The sequence below is a fragment of the Hypanus sabinus genome, chromosome 4 (assembly GCF_030144855.1).
Source record: "Hypanus sabinus isolate sHypSab1 chromosome 4, sHypSab1.hap1, whole genome shotgun sequence".
NCBI classification, from domain to species: Eukaryota; Metazoa; Chordata; class Chondrichthyes; order Myliobatiformes; family Dasyatidae; genus Hypanus; species Hypanus sabinus.
This window is the reverse complement of record NC_082709.1, coordinates 110,815,438-110,835,284: the sequence shown is the minus strand read 5'-3', so window position 1 is coordinate 110,835,284 and position 19,847 is coordinate 110,815,438. Positions and strand designations below refer to the sequence as shown.

General features: G+C 37.5%; 1 protein-coding gene across 4 annotated transcripts in view; it reads right to left on the bottom strand.

Moving 5' to 3' along the window:
* The window catches only part of fndc3a (fibronectin type III domain containing 3A), a 241,776-nt gene that overhangs the window by 37,616 nt on the left and 184,313 nt on the right, over positions 1–19,847 (bottom strand). For all 4 annotated transcript variants that reach the window (XM_059967865.1, XM_059967866.1, XM_059967867.1 and 1 more), the window contains 7 exons: positions 16,886–17,024; positions 15,768–15,836; positions 14,815–14,933; positions 12,910–13,015; positions 8,550–8,725; positions 5,097–5,210; positions 4,602–4,751 (listed from right to left, as the gene is read on the bottom strand). In XM_059967865.1, coding sequence (XP_059823848.1) covers positions 4,602–4,751; positions 5,097–5,210; positions 8,550–8,725; positions 12,910–13,015; positions 14,815–14,933; positions 15,768–15,836; positions 16,886–17,024 — 873 coding nt within the window. The remainder of the gene's footprint in view (positions 1–4,601; positions 4,752–5,096; positions 5,211–8,549; positions 8,726–12,909; positions 13,016–14,814; positions 14,934–15,767; positions 15,837–16,885; positions 17,025–19,847) is intronic.

The window sequence follows — 19,847 nt, the reverse complement described above, 5'->3', positions numbered from 1 at the left end:
TTTTAGGTCTTTCTTCAAGTGAAAATTTAAAACTGAGCTGAAGGAAACTGTAAGATTCAGGGAAAACACTTGCAATCTCTATGAATTTATCAGTTATTTTTTTTTCTCTCTCTCTCTCTCTCTCTCTTTCTCTCTCTCTCACCTGGACTTCGTACATTGGGACATAAACTGATAATGTCTCTTCTCTGATGTTGTCTGAATCACTTCACAATGCAGTTTATAAATGGCTACTTGATACAAAAAAAATCTATAGAACTTAAGTCTAACTTCGTGTTTACTTTAAGTGAGGCGCACATGCATCACGTGGTAGTGTAATGACGTTTGCAATTTACATATTTATACATATAACTCATAATGAATTATTTAAATAAGAATGCTTAATCAACCTATATACACACACACACACACACACACATACACACACACACGAGATTACTCAAATATTACTGAAATATTAAATGCTCAACACTTCCTTTCTTTTTACAGTATTTTTATTTCAACACTTCCTATCTACAATAAAAGTCTTTTTGCAGGACGTGCCATTGCAAAGGGACTTAAGGGGTATTGATGTGCACGGACAAAAACAAACAAGGTACAACATAGGTCAACTGGAACCCAAGAGTGCTGTATGCCATGATGAGAAGTAGTAATAGGTGTAAAAGAAATGAATTTACTGAGGAGGGCAGAACACTACTGAGATGCCGAACAGGCTGTTGTGGTAACAGGAATAAAATTATCCAGCACCCATAGTAGCTACCTGTTCAGCAGCTCAGCTGCAAAGGAGTGTAGGTCCTCTTTTGGAGCCATTCTGAACCCCAGAAAGAGACGATTATACAAACACTCATCATTAGGGAGGTACTTAAGGAATGGTGATACCGCTTGCACAATTGACAGCAGGTGACATGCTGTGGTGTGACGCAATTGAACACCATGGTTCTGGGCCATTTAGCCCAGAGGTTTGATGTGAATTGGGGACTGCGTTCAAAGTAAATAATGGAGTGCCAAACCAAGCAACCCAGGTGTTGATCAATGCCTGAACCATGTCTGCAGCCGTTCTCAACGCTAGAGGGACAACCTCTGGCCACCTGGTCGTATGGTCTTCTGCAGTAAGGAGATGTGTGAAACCATGTGGGGGGAGAACAGGACCATTGATGTGGTCAAACCGTCACTCAGGGACCTCAAAAGGTGTCAATGATATCCGAATGTGACGGATAATTTTTACTCATTGACACACAACATAGGCTCGCATGACCTTCCCAAGGTTGTGCCACACAAACTTTAAAGCAACCAGCTTTTGTGAAACCTTCTTAACCGGATGTGAGAGGCTGTAAATAGAGTTAAAAACAGTATGTCTCCAATTTCCTGGCACTATGGGGTGAGAACGACTGGTGGAAAAATTGCACAGGAGGGAAACTTCCGCAACCCTGAATTCGACATCAGCCAATCGCAGGTCTGTGACTGCCTGGCCCTCTGAGTAGGTAGCTTGGACAGCTGCCATGCTGTCAAAGTCAGCCTCAATGTGTATGGCATTGATAGCGGGCCATGAGAAGTATTCAGCTGCAGTATTATTTTTCCCTTAGATGTGCTATATGTCAGTTGTGGCGCTGATGCTGTGCAGACCAAGGGTCTGACGCTTTGGCCATTGCGTGCGCAAGGGATTTGTGGCCAACTGACTCCAGAAGGCTGCATGAGCCAGTTGTGGAAATGTGGTAATCGACCCCATGATTTGTGGCTGCAGTGGAAAATGTGGGCTTGGTGAGTTATGGGAATTTGCCCAGCAGGCGAGTGAATTCACATGTGGTGGTGCATACATTAGACAGAGTCATCATGGGGAATGTACTGGGGGTACAGGGTAACAAGCCAAAGTTCTTTGCATCCACAAGCTGGCAGTTCTTAAGATCTACTAATAGACCTTTGTTATAAGCAGAGCTCTAGCAACTCTAGCCAAGACTAAGTCCCGTGTATAGCATCATCCACTGAAGCAGAGCATCAGTGTCGTGTCCCATAAGTCTGGATCCTACTGCTGCTAACAGCCTCCACTGAGGGTCCATTCTTCTCTGCCTTATAATCAATGGGCAATACTGCCAGCACACTCGAGTGCTTGTGTCATATGGGAAGCGTCGCCCTGATAAAAATGTCTATAATGAACAACAGATGACCCCGAAACATGTTCGAATCATGTCGGGGTCACCACTGTAGGATTTTGTGAATAAAACATGTGAGAGTCATTTTATGTGTTTACCAAAAGCTGAGGCTCTTTACTTTCATTACCAACAAACCAAAAGCAGACACTTTACACTCACATCATTACATCAGACACTGTCTCTTAAAGTGAACACAAAAACTCAATGATGGTATTTGTGAATTACATAGAACAATTTCTATTATGAACAATATGTGTACACTATCAGGGAGGAGGTAAAGGAGCCTGAAGACCAAGACTCAATGTTTTAAGAACAGTTTCTTCCCTCCACCATCAGATTTTTGAATGGTCCATGAACTAATGAATATACCATTTTATTCATCTTCTGCATTATTTAATTTGTAACTAAGAGTACTTAGTTACTGCTGCAAAAATGAAAAAAATCACACCATACAGTATGCCAGTAATAATAAACCTGATTCTAATTCTAATTGTGGAGGTAACAAGCTTAGGTGAGAATCCAGAACTGCATAAAGCAAACCCATTGAAGATCAGATTGCTCAAGTAAATATCAGAATTTAGCAGAATTATGATGGATAGTTAAAATTACACTCAGTGGCTACTTCATTAGATGCAGGAGTGTACCTAATAAATTGGCCTCAGGAGTGGAACCCAGAGTGGTCTTGTGCTACTGCAGGACATCCACTTCAAGGTTCGACATGTTGTGCATTCAGAGATGCTCTTTTGCACACCACTGTTAAAGCATGTGGTTATTTGAGTTACTGCCACCTTCCTATCAGCTTGAATGAGCCTGGCCATTTTCCTCTGACCTCTCTCGTTAACAAGATGTTTTTGCCCACAGAACTACCTCTCACTGGATGGTTTTTGTAAAGTCTAGAGACTGTTGTGCGTGGAAGTCCCAGGAGATAAGCAGCTTCTGATACTCAAACCACCTCATCTGGCACTAACAATCATTCCACGGTCAAAGTTGCTTAGATCACATTTCTTTCCCTTTCTGATGTTTGGTTTGAACAATGACTGAACCACTTGAACATACTATATCTGCATGTTTTTTCAATTGGGTTGCTGTCACATAGTTGGTTGATTAAATATCTGCATTAGTGAGCTGGTGTATAGGTGTGTCAAGTAAAGTAGTCACTCAGTGTATATTTGTACTGGGAAAGAACTCTGGCTCAATAAAGTATCTCTACTAACACTATTGAGAAAACAACTGACATAAAACAGTAGCTCTGTGTTTGTAGAATAATTTCTCAGCAAAGGAAGGGTTAGAAAAGTGTTATGACCAGTTGTATTTTTAATATTCAATTGTTTTTGATTCAGTAAGTTAATTCAAAATGGTCAAATTATAGATGAGAACAGAATGAAACAGATAATCTATTTGGAGAAAACAGCTAAAGTATTATAGAAGCAGCTGGATAAAATGCATAAATATATGAATATGAACATAATCAGAGTGTTATGTACTCTAAAGATAAAGGAGAACTGAATGACACACCTCAGGAATAGTGTCTACTCTGGGTAAAATTGAAAGAAATCTCATCAAAGAACCACAAACCACATAGCACTCTAATTAAACAAGATTTTGAGCAAAATGCCTACTTCTCATGAGCGACTACTATACAAACGGTCATTTCAGACTCAAAAGAGCAATTTTAAAATTATTAAAGTTGTTTTTTGTTTGTATTAAAGTTGTTTGTTTTTTCTTCTGTATTTGAACATGCAGTAACATTTTACACTATTACCTTAGCTTGATGTAATTTTAAAATTGCATCAAACTAAGGTAATAGTGTAAAATGTTACAGCATGTTCAAATACAGAAGAAAAACAACTTTAATACAGATAGCATACATAAATCAATAACTACAGGAGTTTCCAGATACAATATTGAAATCCATAAACTTCATAGCAATAGAAAATGCTGGAAATACCTGACAGATGGGGCAATATTTATGGAAAGAGAAACAGTCAGCTTTTCAGGTGAAAGACCCCTTTACATGTATTCATCTATAGTAGGAACTAATATTTAATAAAATTATTAATATACAGAAGTCCTCAGATAAAGGAATTGAACTAAAAGTGCTGTAATTTTTCAATGAACTGAATGAATAGGCTACAGAGGCATAATATCCTTTATTTTTGATTATTTTGTTTTGCAAAGACTTCCTTATAGCACTAGCATTCTTTATTTCAATGAATTACTGAATATAAATGGTAACAAAGTTAACTGATTTCAATTATTCTCAGAATTGTCTTCTAAAATGAAAATATTGATTTGCTATATTGTTTTTCAATTTGGAAGTGTACACAAGTGGCTCTTAACACATCAGGTTGGATCTGGCAACCCCACTATTTGTTTACATGCCTTAGAAACACTTTTGTTTCCACTTTTGACAAGCCCTATATTATACCATTGAGATTACTGAAAGTTTTTGCTTACCTGAACTCTACAGAAGTAGGTAGTGGCAGGCTGGAGTCCTTTCATTTCATAACTTAGACCAGGTCCACAGTAACAGATTTGCATCATACCTTCCACTACTCCCCATTCCAGCCTATACTCTGTCACATCAGCACCATTGTCAGCTGGTACCTATAAGATTAAATGAAGCACAGAAATTTATTGCATATACAAATCCAGCAAAAAGAGCAGAGCAGGCATTACCTTTATCTACTTAGATTTTGTGGTATGGATACTATCTAAAAAACAGCTGCTGGATTGTCCTATTTGAGGCTTTAAAACACTTAAATTATTGTATATATAAATAAGCTTTGAGGTAACTTGCTGGGAAATGTTACTATTGGAATGCCTATTCTCTACAATTTCAACAAATAGGTAGAAATAATAAACATATCCTCTATACATGCGAAGTAATTTAATTATTAATTGGATTCTTTATGTTAGTATTAAAAGAGAAAGGGAAAAGATATTGCTTACCGTCCAGCTGACATGCACACATGTGGCTGTCTTACATGTAACCTGTGGAGCTTTGCATTGATCAGGACATGCTGCTGCCGTACAAATCTCACATTTTTCTGAGAATGGTCCATACTGGGGAAAAGAAATACTGCATCAATTAAACTCAAGGTGTTAAAATGTTCCAAAATATTTAGACATAAAATGTCAATACTAAATTGAAAGTTCAGCAAATCTAACTGAATGTTTTCATTGATCCCACATTCTTTTCTACTCAAATAATTTCAAAACTCAACAAAAGTTGATAAATGAACTTTTTACAATCTATTTCAATAACTTTCCAATAAACTTGCTCAGAGGATCTCAGGGGTATAAAACTATTATTTCTGTACACATACCTATTTGCAAACTTATCTTCTCAACTTCAAAACTGATTAACACACATTCTTTAATGATACCAACACACTTGCATCACTAACTTCCTTTATTACAGAATGCAACAGTCTCAATTTTATACACTCAAATTAGTAACTCTAGTATTAATTTAAACACTACATTAATGTATCCTAATAGGTAGTGAAACAATTAACTAAACCAAAATTAGACAAAACATGAAAAGATGGCCTCTTCTGGTTGGCTGCCAGTGTTTTGTGGTGTTTCATTGGGGCTACTGTTGGGTCCGCTATTTGTCACTTATGCGTTAATGATCTGGATAGAATTGATGGCTTTGTGCACAAATTTGCAGATGAAACAAAGATAGGTCCAGGGGCAATGTTGAGGAAGATGGGAGTCTCCAGAAAGATTTGGAGAGATTAGGAGAATAGGCAAAGAAATTGCAGATGGAATACAGTGTAGGGAGTGTATAGTCATGTATTTTGATGGAAAGAATAATTTTTTTATGCAGGGAGAAAATACATAAATCAGAGGTGCAAAAGGACTTAGGAATCCTAGCACAGGAGTCCCAAAAGGTTAACTTGTGTGCTCAGTTGGTAATAGGAAGGCAAATAGAATGTTAACATTCATTTCAAGAAGATTAGACTATAAAAGCAAGGATGCACTGTGCATTCATCTTAGGCACATGTAAAAAAAATCTGTAAAAAGATGCTTCCAAAAATAACGACATTGGAAGTTTCTAAATATCAAAAAAACTATAAAAAATAATAAATAGTAAAAATCTAAATCAAGTTAGTTGGTATTTGGTGTGACTACCCTTTGCCTTTAAAACTGCATCAATTCTCTTAAGTACACTGTCATGTAGTTTTATAAGAATATCGGCTGGTTGGTTGGTCCAAGCATCTAGGAGAACTTGCCATAGTTTTTCTGCAGACTTTGGCTATCTTGCTTGCTTCTGCCTCTCCAGGTAATCCCATTTAAGGATTCTATTAATTCTGACCAAATCACTAACTTCATTTGCAGAATTGTAATCCCAGACCTTCTAAGAACCTCTGCCATGCTTCAATGTTGGCTGCAGACTTCCATCCACGTAGTGCTATCCAGCCTTTAATGTACAAAATGACTCCTCTGTTTTGAGACAAAAATTTCACATTTTGACTCATCAGTTCAGCGCACTTGTTACCATTGTTCAGTACCCCAGTCCTTGTGCTTTGTGTAGATGAGTCTCTTGGCTGAGGAAGCAACTCTTCCATGAAGACCACTTCTGAGAAGACCTCTCTGGATTGAGGAGGGCTGTACTTGGGTTCCAGTGGTTTCTGTGAGTACAGAGTTGATAGCAGTGCTGAACTTCTTCCAATTTATAAGGGATGTCAGTTTGATGCACTCAGTCTCCGTGGTAGATCATTATGTTTCTGGTCCTCAACCTTGCTCGTTTTTTTGTGCTTCTTCAGAAGAGCTTGGATAGCACATCTTGAACATCCTATTTGCTATGAAATTTCTGCTTGGAAGATGATCACCTTGTGTCTTGTTGCTGTACTCACTCTTGCCATGATGTAATAATTGATGATTTGAAGGTTAAACTGTCACATCTGCCACACCCTCACCTTTTAGTTTGCTTTGCCCAGTTTGATTCCTTCCATATTCATTTCTGTTTCAGTTAAGCAATTTAGTTCATTCAACTCATTATGTTATTATCATTAGCAACTGTTATCTTTGTTTAATCATACACTGGACCATATGCCAACAAAGTTTTTATTAAAAATGATCTATTACCTAATATGTTACTTTCTTTAATTACAACAATTTCTCTGTAATTTTTTTTGGAAAGTGCATGTTCGGAAATGTAAATTTTGCTCTTTTCTACTGATACACTAATGCAGAAGACAAAAAGTAAACTTCGAAAACAAAATTTATATAAAAAAGTCTTGGGTGCCTAAGACATTGCACAGTACTGTCATGTTGAGGCTTTGATAAGAACCCATTTGAGGTACTGAGAGCAGTTTCAGGCCCCAAATCCAAGAAAGAATGTGCTAGAATTGGAGAGAGTCCAGAGGAGGTTTAGGGCAATGATTCTCGAAATTAAAAGGTTAATTTATGAGCAGTGTTTGATGGCTCTAGGCTAATATTCAGTGGCATTTAAAACCATAATGAAATATACTAAATACTGGAAAGCCTAGAGTAGACATGGTGAGAATATTTCCAATACTGGAAGAACCCGGACCAGAGATGAGGTGAAATTTCTTTAGTCATTCATGGAAATCATTGCCACAGATGGTTGTGGAAGCCAAGTCATTGAGTACATTTAAAGCAGAAGTTGATAGGTTCTGGATTAGAAATGGTGTCAACAGTCACGTGGAGAAGGTAGGAAAATGGGGTTGAGAGGAAAAATAATTAGCCATGATCAAATGACAGTGCACTCGATGGGACAAATTCTTCTCCTACGTCTGACAGCAGAAGGCAAACTCCTCATAAGGTGTACATGAGGCATCATAATTAAGACTACAAAGCAGACATTTAAAAAGACTTATTTGAAAACTCAAGGAATTTTGTGCAGGGCAACAGTATTTTGCTTAAATACTGCCTCACAGAACCAATTTAATTTTTAAAGCAGAAAATGCTGGAAATACTCAGCAGCTCAGGCAGCATCTTGAATAGAGAAACAGAGGTAACATATCAGACCAATAACCTTCCATTACAACTTGATACCTGCAAGGTAGAAAAAGAACCCTTAATTAAAGTGTAGGATGTAGCATGAGAAGCAAATCAGTATCATTGAATTGAGAGAACAAAAGCATCTATGTGCTGAATGGATCTCAGGAAGTAACAAGTAGTGATTTGACAACAGATCTCATCAGTATTAATGTGAAAATCAAAATGCAAATAGTGAAATTTCAGTTCAAATTCATTAAGGAAGTGATGTGTTTGGGGAAGGGAGCTTTGTAGATACATGATCACAGACTAAAAGGGAAGACAGCAAAGGTAAAAGAAGCAAACAGAAATCCTGCAGAGAAAAGCAGTACTACATCAGATTGGGCAATCCTGGAAGAGATGGCAGAAAATTTAAAAACTCTTAATTCTTACCCCTGTTTTGTTTGCAGCTCGAAGTCGAAAACCATATATCCTTCCTGGAAGCAGGTTGCTGACTGTACATTCCATATCAGGTCCTTGGTATACTTCCTTGGGATCATTCAGGTCTGATGCAAATATTTCTAACTTATAACTTATTACTTGGGAACCACCAGTCACAGGAGGTTGGCCTGATGAAAGAAACAACACATTCTAGTTTGAACAAAAACTAAACTACATAGTATGTTTAATGCAGTAAAAGATTCCAGGGGCTCAGCAAGGATATTGTATACATTTTTAATGGTGATATGTATACTTCTATGCTATGAACTAATCCTTCAATTTGCCACCACTGATTGCCTGGAAATTTCTGTTAATACCTGCTGGCCCAATGATGGAATGGAAACATGCTTACTTCTCCAGCAAGACTGAAAGTGCTGCTAAAAAGGCAAAATCCACAAGTACTTGGAAATAGAAGCAGTCGCAAACACTACTCAAATCTGCTAATTCGAATGCATTTAACAATAGCTTTTTTAATAACACTAATCATTTTGAAGTTAGCAGAGTTATCTAGCAAAACATTTTAAGATACTGTCTACGACTCTAGTATTTTAGTACCCCATGATACAATGCTTGAACTTCTGAAAAAACATTCACAGAAGTCCAATTCTTATTTGACATCATTTACCATGTTCTTAATCTATTAAGTAGAGTTCCTGTGCAAAGCATCTGACACACCGTGATAGAAATACAATAATCAGCAAGTTTTGGATCTCAAATACTTCTTCAAAATACTTAATCAGGTAAAACGTGAGCATGAAAATTACATAATATATGACATATGTAAGATCTAATTGCACATTAAATAGTTACATACTTTGATCATTAAGGAAATCAGTGGAGTTGAGGCAGAATTCAGTCATGATTTTTTTGACATGGATGTTGTTTACTTGAAATTTCCGAAGGCTTTAAAAAGGTGCCAAATATGAGGCTGATTAACAAATTGAGAGGCAGTGGTATTACACAAAAGATACTAACATGAACAGACTGTTGGCTGATGGGCAGAAGGCAATTATTGGGAATAATGGGAGCCTTTCCGGGCTGTCTGCTGGTGACTAGTGGCATTTCACAGGGGTCTGTGTTGAGACTGCTTCTTTTAACATATGTCAATGATTTGTATGACAGAATTGATGGGTTTGTAGCCAACTTTGCAGACAATACCAAGATAGATGGAGGGACATGTTGTGTTGAGAAAGCAGAGAGGGTACAGAAGGATTACACAGATTAGGAGAACGGGCAAAGAAGTGGAAGATGTAATACATCTATTTAGTAAATGGAGAGAAAATCCAAAAATCTGAGATGTAAAGGGACTTGGGTGTCCTCATGCAAGATTCCCTAAAGGTTAATTTACAGGTTGAGTTGGTGGTGAAGAAGACAAATGCAATATTAGCATTCATTTCGAGAGAACCAAAATTTAAAAACAAGAATGTAATGTTGAGGCTGTGCAAGGCAGTGGTGAGGCCTCACTTGTATTATTGTAAGGGCCTCTGATCTAAGAAAGGATGTGCTGACATTGGAGCGGGTGCAAAGGAGGTTCACAAAAATGATTCTGGCATTGAAAGGCTTATCATATGAGGAGCGTTTGACGGCTCTGGGCCTGGACTCATTGGAATCCAGAAAAATGAGGGGGGGGGGGGGTGTTCCCATTGAAACCTAGAGAATTTTGAAAGGCCTTGATAGAGTGTATGTAAAGAGGATGCTTCCTATGGCAGGGGAGTCTAATGGCAGCCTCAGAATTGAGGGATGTCCATTTAGGATGGGGTTGAGGAGGAACTTCTTTAGTTGGTAAATCTGTGGAATTCATTGCCATGGGCAGCTGTGTTGACCAAATCATCGGTATATTTAAGACAGAGTTTGATAGATTCTTGATTAGTCAGGGGATGAAAGGATATGGGAAAAGGCAGGCAATTGGGGCTGAGAAGGAAATGGATCAGCCATGATGAACTGGTGGAGCAAACTCAACAGGCCAAATGGCCTAAGTCTGCTTCTATATCTTCTGGTCTTAAGCAGCCACATAGCCTACATTTATTACAATTTTTTATAAATGGTGGAGAAAAGTACATATTAACAAATACTCATATCTAAAAAGAAATATACTTCAGATAAATTGATCTTATTTTAAAACTTCTAATTTACCAGGGAACAGTATGTATAGGCTAAGACATAATGCTTTAATCTCTAATTAAAACATTAGTACAATTAATTGATTAGTGTTATAATTTATAGTAGGTACAATGTTAAAATTAAATATCTTTGAATAACAAGTGCCAGCTATGAAAAAGACACAAATATTCATAGTACACCATGTTATTTCTGGGAAAGCTTTCCTCAAGCACCTGTTCGTCAAGCTTAATATACACATAAAAGCACGTAGAAAATCTTTCATTTGCAAAGAACTACAAAGCTATCAAAGATTTAGTTCAACTCTTGTAGTGTCAAGATACTTAAATGGAATCTAACACCAGGTAAGCATTTTTTCTACTATTAAAAGACAACTGCAATGATTTGATATTGGGCAAATGAAAATTATAAACAAACCAAATCCAATTTTGAAATACAAATTGAAATAATGTACGTAAATAAAACTATACATTTTTATGTATCTTAAATTATATAGCCATCATATTTTTAATAATTCAGCCAATGAACTGCTAAGAAAAATTACTGAAATTTCTATCATTTTCCTAGCTGAAAAGATGGAACAAGACTCAAAAGGATGCCGTTTGTTGAAGAACACTGTCCTTAAGCAGTCAACTATACTCTCTAGACTACATTGAAATACTCTCATCTTCATATAATTGAATTGACTATATTTTTTTACATCCTTCACATACATGAGGAGTAAAAACTTCATGTAACGTCTCTGTGCAATGTGCAATCATAGTAATTCATAACAATTTATAATAAATAGAACAGTCAATGTAACATAGAAATACACTCAAATCAGTATGAGTTAATCAGTCAGATGGGCTGGTTGAAGAAGATGTCCCAGAGCCTTATGGTCCTGGCTTTTATGCTGCGGTACCATTTCCCAGAGAGTAGCAGCTGGAACAGTTTGTGGTTGGAGTGACTCAGGTCCCTAACGATCCGACAGGCCCTTTTTACGCACCTGTCTTTGTAAATGTCCTGAATCACGGGAAGTCCACAACTACAGATGCGCTGGGCTGTCCGCACTACTCTCTGCAGAATCCTGCGATTAAGGGAGGTACAGTTCCCATACCAAGCAGTGATGTAGCCAGTCAGGATGCTCTCAATTGTGCCCCTGTAGAAAGGTCTTAGGATTTGGAGGCCAATACCAAACTTTCTCAACCGTCTGAAGTAATAGAGATGCTATTGCGCCTTTTTCACCAGACAGCTGGTGTGTACAGACCACGCAAGGTGCTTGGTGATGTGGATGCCGAGGAACTTAAAGCTGATTACTCTCTCAACCCAAGATGTATTGACGTCAATAGCGGTTAGCCTGTCTCCATTCCTTCTATAATCCACAACCAGCTCCTTTGTTTTTGCGACATTGAGGGAGAGGTTATTTTCTTGACGCCACTGTGTCAGAGAGATGACTTCTTTCCTGTAGGCCACCTCGTTATTGTTTGAGATTAGGCCAATCAATGTAGTGTCGTCAGCAAATTTAATTAGCAAATTAGAGCTATGGGTGGCGATACAGGCATGGGTATACAGGGAATAAAGAAGGAGACTTCATACACAGCCCTGAGGGGCTACTGTAATGAGAGTCAGAGGGGTGGATGTGAGGGAGCCCACTGTTACCACCTGCTGGCAATCTGACAGGAAGTCCAGGATCCAGCTGCACAAGGCAGGGTCAAGGCCGAGGTCTCTGAGCTCCTTGTCGAGCCTGGGTGGAATTATGGTGTTGAATGCTGAACTGTAGTCCAAGAACAGCATTCTCACACGTATCCTTCTTCTCCAGATGTGTACGGACGTTATGTAGAGCAGTAGCTATTGCGTCGTCTGTTGATCGTTGTGTCAGTAAGCGAATTGTAGGGGGTCCAGTTTGGGTGGTAACAAGCTGCAGATGTAATCCTTGACCAGCCTCTTAATGTATTTGCTTATTATTGAGGTGAGTGTGACAGGACGCCAGTTGTTCAGGCATGTTACCTTCATCTTTTTTAGTACGTGGAGAATGGTGGATAATTTGAAACAGGATGGCACTCTACACTGGGAGAGAGAGAGAGATTAAAAATGTCTGTAAACACACCTGCCAGTTGTGCTGCATACATCCTGAGTCCTCGTCCTGGGATGCCATCTCTACCATAATGGAAGAAAACAATCTAGACATATTCTAGAGACAAATAAATCTTACCCCAATGTAACTGCAATTCTCTTGCTCGAGGTTTACCCGTGAGTCTTGGTGGGTGACAAGGTCCTGGAGGTACTGCTGCTGTTTGTACTTGTAATGTTTCGGAAACCTTTAAAAGGCATACACCACAGAAAATTAGTTACTGTGCTAAAATGAAATGTAATCTTAAATATATGCTAATAATATTCTTATATTGTGATTTTTCAAAACTATATGCATCTAATTCGTGTTTAGCTTATATGACCTTAATGTTCTCTTAAGAGGGTTTAAGAAATCTAAAATTATTTCTCTCAAGGAACCTAAAATTATTTTGTTCTATCTATAAAAATCATGCAAACTTTTCCCATCAGCAGCAGGTACAGCACAAGAAAATTCAAAATAATCAGTAGTTTATTACTGCAGATATGTAAAGTGTGAGTTTAACGGATAAAGAAGCTAGATTACAGTGATTACCCAAATTATTGTGAAAAATGTAGTTTTCAAAATGAACTTAGCTGGCAATGAAGAAGAATTTAAAATTAAACTCTGAATTTACTGTTACAGTTACCTTAATAGAATTTTGCATAGAATTCCAGGTAGTGGTGAAGGGATTCAGCCTGATCTCAAAAATCCTGTTCCCGAGGACATAAATTTCACCAAGGACATGAATTTTTTTTGCCAGAAGTTAATGTCAGCAACTTTCTCTGGGGAATATGTGACACCCAGAAGTGCTAATATCATGAAGCTAGCTTAGCAGCTGAACAGAATGATGGCAGATCAATAAATTCACTTTTTTCTATATAATATTTTAGGCAGTTTATACAAAGCAAGGAAAATAAAGAGACACATTCATGGCAGATATTAATTAAAATATCATAGTTTTCAAAATCCATGGAATTTTACAATAGTTATACAATAAGAATGACTTCCTACAGAAAATGTTTTCCAGAACTAAATAGTTTGTTCACTATAGACTGTATGCCTTTAAGATCCAGTTGCATCTCCACCAGCATTTTGTGTGTGTTGTTTGAATTTCCAGCATCTGCAGATTTCCTTGTGTTTGCACCTCTTTCAATACAGTTTAACGTTTTCACTTTTGCTTACAGTGAGAAACGTTTGCAAATTTGTAATGCCCACATCAGTGTCTAGATTCATCTCAAAAGCAGAGATTTCCTTTTGCACTCACATAAGGCCCTGGTGAGGCTGCATCTGGAATATTACACATACATTCAGTCTCCTGATCCAGAAAAATATGCAACAAGGATTTCTGGGATAGCGGGAGTTTGTACCTAAAGAAATCAAGCAGACCAGGCCTTTTTTGTTGAAGTTTAGAAGAATGAAAGTTATACTGATTGAAATTTACTGGGATAGCAGTTAGGGAGTCTTTGGCCTTTTGTACTCCAAAAGGGCTGTGGAGTATCAGCTTATGTGGTCAGTGCAGTAAAATATCATAGACACAAAATATCAACTGTGATCTAACTGAAATGTAGGCATGTGAGTCACAAGGACCTACTCCTCCTCCTAGTCCTTATGATTTTATGTTGACTGCACCAGTTAAGATTGTAACAGTACACCCTGTGAAGGAACATGATATAACACTTACGAATTTCTGAACTAATCTATGAATATGCAGAGATCAGAGGTAACTACCATTTTTTTTAGTATTACACATGTAGAACTTAAATCTTTTTCGTCATTGCAAATTCCAGCCATTACTTAAAAGAAATGTTATACTTACTGCAACAGAGAATAGAAAATAAAATACAAAGTAATGAATATGTATAAGAATTTAATCTAACACAAGTCCAAGCTGTTATGCCAATTAAGCCAGATCCCTGTTTTTAAAGTTGCCACATTCATACCAGTTTTATAACAATTAAATTGCAAAGATGGTGATTATTTGGCAAATGTAATAAATATTAGCATTACCAGACTCTGTCCTCCCTTACTGATGCAGTAAACACGCAACTGATATGTAAAGCCAGGATTTAAGTGGTCACAGATATGTTCTCTGGCAGATCCACTGTAAACAATGTCCCATCTGTTTCCTGAAAAGTAACAAATAAATAGAACATTTTGCTTTTACATTCTAGTCCTCTTGAAATTAATACTATCATTGCATTCGCTTCCTCACCACCAATTCAACCTGCAAGTTAACCTTTAGGGAAACCTGCACGGGGACTCCTAAGTCCCTTTACGTCTCAGGGTGAGCATGAACCATCAAAATAATTTTTCTGTCATACTACGTTATATGAAAAATCCTGAGTAAAATATTGAAAAATAGAGTCCTATAATTTTCATTAGGGTTTGAAGAAATATAGAGTAAATGTAGGTCAAGAGATCTGAGGTTTAAATGATAGAATAGGAAGATGAAATAGACTCAAATAGTTCCTGATGAAGAAATGGAAAGCTACTTTAAAAAACAGCACTCTTATGAGCTGGAAAGCATGATTATCTGTGTTCTTAAAACACTTGATCTCGAAAAGATTTGCCTTGTTTAGGAAATGTTTCAGTCTTCAGCATTAACTTTAGGGCATCAAAGGTTATGGGGAGAAGGCAGGGGGATCGGGTTGAGAGGGATAATAAATCAGCCTTGATGGAATGGTGCAGCAGACGTGATGGGCCAAATGGCCTAATTCTGCTCCTATGTCTTATAGTCATTTTCTGTGGAAGTATTTGGGTACTGTTCACAATGAAAAATCTCAGCTACATGTAAGAATTTAATCTGTCATGTTCGTAATCAAAGCATCTTAATAATTTCTGCTCTTTATTTAGTAAGTTACAGGAATGCAAATATTTAAATCACATATAGTATGCTTTGTAATTAAATATATATTTTAAGGACTAATTTAGGACAAAGCATGAATTTAATAATGGCTTACCATTTATACCCTCTGACATTTCAACAACATACTTTGTAATTGCTGATCCTCCATTGTCTTTCGGTGGATCTGAAAGATGAATACTGAATGATTGGAGTGTCAAGTACTTAAATTAGAAACACTGTGCATTATAAATGTGCATTTGTTACAAGAAAATTTATATTGTTGTATTTACTTCATTTTATACTGAGTGAAAGCATTGCATTCAATTTGGATTATTAATGAGATGTAAGAATAGGACATCTTTGCTTCACTGTTGGAACTTTTTTTGATTTCTAATGTGACATCAAATAATGTTGCTGAATGTAACTCTGTTCATTTACTTCCATAATTTTAGTCTTAAAAGGGCAGAAGCAACTGAAATTGCTCAGATATTGCACTGAAAATCCCCCTTAAAACTTCTCTGAGATCTATAAGGCATTGCCATAGAACCTTCTCTGACCAATGAAGGAACTGGGTAAGTTTAAAGAATGAGTGGAAATATAGGTTTTGGTGAGTTTCAATGGAGCTGGAGTATATCACATCAGCCAAATGCCACAGCTGGCATTTTTGAATGACTGCAAAGTAGAATATTGGAGTTTCACTGCCAGTTAAAACAGCAACTGTACTAATTAGCAGAACTTGATACGAGGTGGTGTTGAATTCTAAAACTGCTCTTTTCTTGTCAACAGAAATAGAAAATGCTTGTTCCCACAGTTGAGACAATGACTTGTGATTCACAGCATGTAAACATTGGGGGGCTAAGCAGGTGCTACACCTTGCCCAAGGGTGACCTGCAGGTAGTGGAGGGAAGGAACACCTTACACCTCCTTTGGTAGAGACATATCTCCACCTAGTCACCCAATTTACAATAGCCAAATAAACTACCAGCACATCTTTGGGATGTGGGAAGAAACCAACACGGTCACTGAGAAAGCCTGCAAATCCACACAGATAGCTCCTGATATCCGGAGTGAATTTTGGTCCTGAAGCTGTGTCTGTTGCACGTCAGATGAGCACCTGGCCCAAATTAGATGCTCTATTGATTGTGGTGTGTTTGTATTGTTAAATGAATATTCAAGGTTCCACTGTATCTTGTAAAATCAGTTTCAATTTGATAGTTAGCCTAAGTTTCATACCCCATATTATTTTAAAATTATGAGCATGAATCTTCCCCTTCACCAAAGGTTTACTTGGCATTCCAGGTTTATCTGGAAGAGTGGTAAACTCTGTGATTTCACTCGGGTTGCTCTTCCCTTCTGAATTGTATGCAATTACCTGTAACATACAATACACAGTTCAGAACAGAAAAAAGCTGACATTTAAAATAGATTAATTTTGTTCTTTAATAACATAATACAAACATAGGAAATATGAACAGTAGCCCAAATGACTCCTCTATGTTGCTCCATCATTTAGTGAAGTCTTAACTGCTCAATTCCATTTTCCTGTCTGTTGAACATTATACTTGATTACTAAAGTTCAAAAAAATCTATTTTAGCCTTGTGAATATTCAATGACTGCTTTCTGAGTTGTCTGGCACAAAGAATCCCAAGATCCTTAAACACCAGACAAGTATTTTCTTCTTGTCTTAAATGGACAACTCTTATTCTGCAGGTATTGCTGCTAAGTTCTACATTTTCCTTGCAGCCCAGCATCTTCCTATTAGAATGAACATCTTCACATTTTCCCTACAACACATATACCAAATTTTGACTATCTACACCCCTCTGCAAATTCTTTTTGATTTCCTGTCTTTGGATCAATAATAAATTAATTACAAGACTTTACTGACAAGTCTGTTCTTGCCTAAAGGAACATAAACCACATCAAACACACCACCCTCACTTGTTTTTTCCTCAAACAAATTCAATTACATCAGATGTGACTTTCCCTTAACAAATCGCTGCTGATGATACTACTTTATCCCATGCAATATTTCACACACATTATTTTAACTAACATCAGCATCACCCCTATCTTTTGTATATGGCCTTTTTGACAATTCCTGTAATATATCATTCCCTCTCAGAGCAGAAATTGTTTCTTTAAGTAACACTCTCTTTATATTTTCCACTACAACAACTGAAAAACCTGTATTCTGATACAGCAAACTTCCAACCCCAAACCTTTTTACATGATATTTCCATATTATATCATAATTTGGGTGTATCAATCAGTTAATTTACTCATATAGTATTACTTCTTCTATTTACGTATATAGGTCAAGGAGGGACCAAATGTAAATATATATAATTGGAGAGGTTAGAAGTTAATTTCAGTAAGCTGAAAAGCATTTGGCCAGCTGGATTGGAACCAAAATCTGCATATACAAAACAATGGAAAGATAAGAATATTCCAGTAAAGCAACAGTCAATGCATCCCCCCCCCACCCCCAGTTGGGGAAATACGGATATCCAGAACTAGAGTTCCCTGGCTGATTTTGATAACTAACTTGGATGAAGTAGTAGAAGGTTGGGTTAGTAAGTTTGCTGATAACACAAAGGTTGGGGGTGTTGTGGATAGTCTGGAGGGGTGACAGAGGTTACAGCAGGACATCGACAGGGTGGATAACAAGGTTGAGAAACGGCAGATGGAGTTCAACCCAGATAAGTGTGAAGTAGTTCATTTTGGTTGGTCAAATTGGAAGACAGAATATAGTATTAATGGTAAGACTATTGGCAGTGTGAAGGATCAGAGAAATCTTGGGGTCCACGCCCAACAGACTCACAAAGCTGCTGCGCAGGTTGACAGTGTTGTTAAGAAGGTGTATGGTGGGTTGGCTTTCATCAACCACAGGATTGACTTCAAGAGGCGTGAGGTAATGCTACAGCTACATAAGACCTTGGTCAGACCCCACTTGGAGATGTGTGTTCTATTCTGGTCACCTCATTACAGGAAGGATGTGGATACTATAGAAAGAGTACAGAGGAGGTTTACAAGTACGTTGCCTGGATTGGAGAGCATGCCTTATGAGAATACATTGAGTGAACTTGGCCTCTTCTCCTTGGAACGACGGAGGATGAGAGGCGACCTGATAGAGGTGTATAAGATGATGAGAGGCATTGATCATGTGGATAGCCAGAGGCTTTTTCCCAGGGCTGAAATGGCTAACACAAGAGGGCATAGTTTTAAGATGCTTGGAAGCAGGTCCAGAGGGGATGTCAGGGGTAAGCTTTTCACACAGCAAGTGGTGGGTGCATGGAATGCACTGCCGGTGACGACGATTGAGGTGGATACAATAGGGTCTTTTAAGACACTCTTAGACAGGTACATCAAGCTTAGAAAAATAGAGGGCTATGCATTAGGGCAATTCTAGGCAATTTCTAGAGTAGGTTACATGGTCAGCATAATATAGTGGGCCGAAGGGCCTGTAATGTGCTGTAGATTTCTATGTTCCAATGTTGAGACTGGAAAAAAAAGATAGAAAACTGAATGACTAATGTGCAGTTCACAATACTGTTTGACCAAGCAATACATAAAGTGTTGATGAATAGATTTAAAATGGGAAAAGGAATAGAAGAGAGTATAGAAAAAGACTTAACATAAAAGACTCAGAGTTGAAACATATACCACTCAAAGTCGAACAGGCCATATGACCTGGTCTGCCAATCAATAAGATAATGCTAAAGCTCACATTGTTGCCCAATCACCATTATTCTCAATTTCTCTAATATCCATATTGATCTCAGCCTGAGTGTACTCAATAATAGAAAGTTTGAGTACCTTGATTTAATTTTTTTGATGAAGCAATGAAATTATTTCAGAGGGCTTTATTGTATATGGATTTTCCAAAGCTATCTGATGGAGTACCAAATTAAAATCTAACCGGTAAAAGCAATGGTGTATATTTATTTTCAGATAGTATAAAATTATACAATGATATTCTGTTAGGGTGTGTGGATCAAATGTTAGCAACTAATTCTTGAGAATACAGGACAGTACCTGCGATCTAACATTATCAAAAGAGGAAGGGAAAGTAACAGCAATTTGAATAGGGTGGGAATAGAAATATTCTAATTTGGCATTGCAGTGCTAGATTTAAAGGACAGCATGATGTATGTGGGGAAGCAATAATTGCCAAATGATACAAATCTAAAT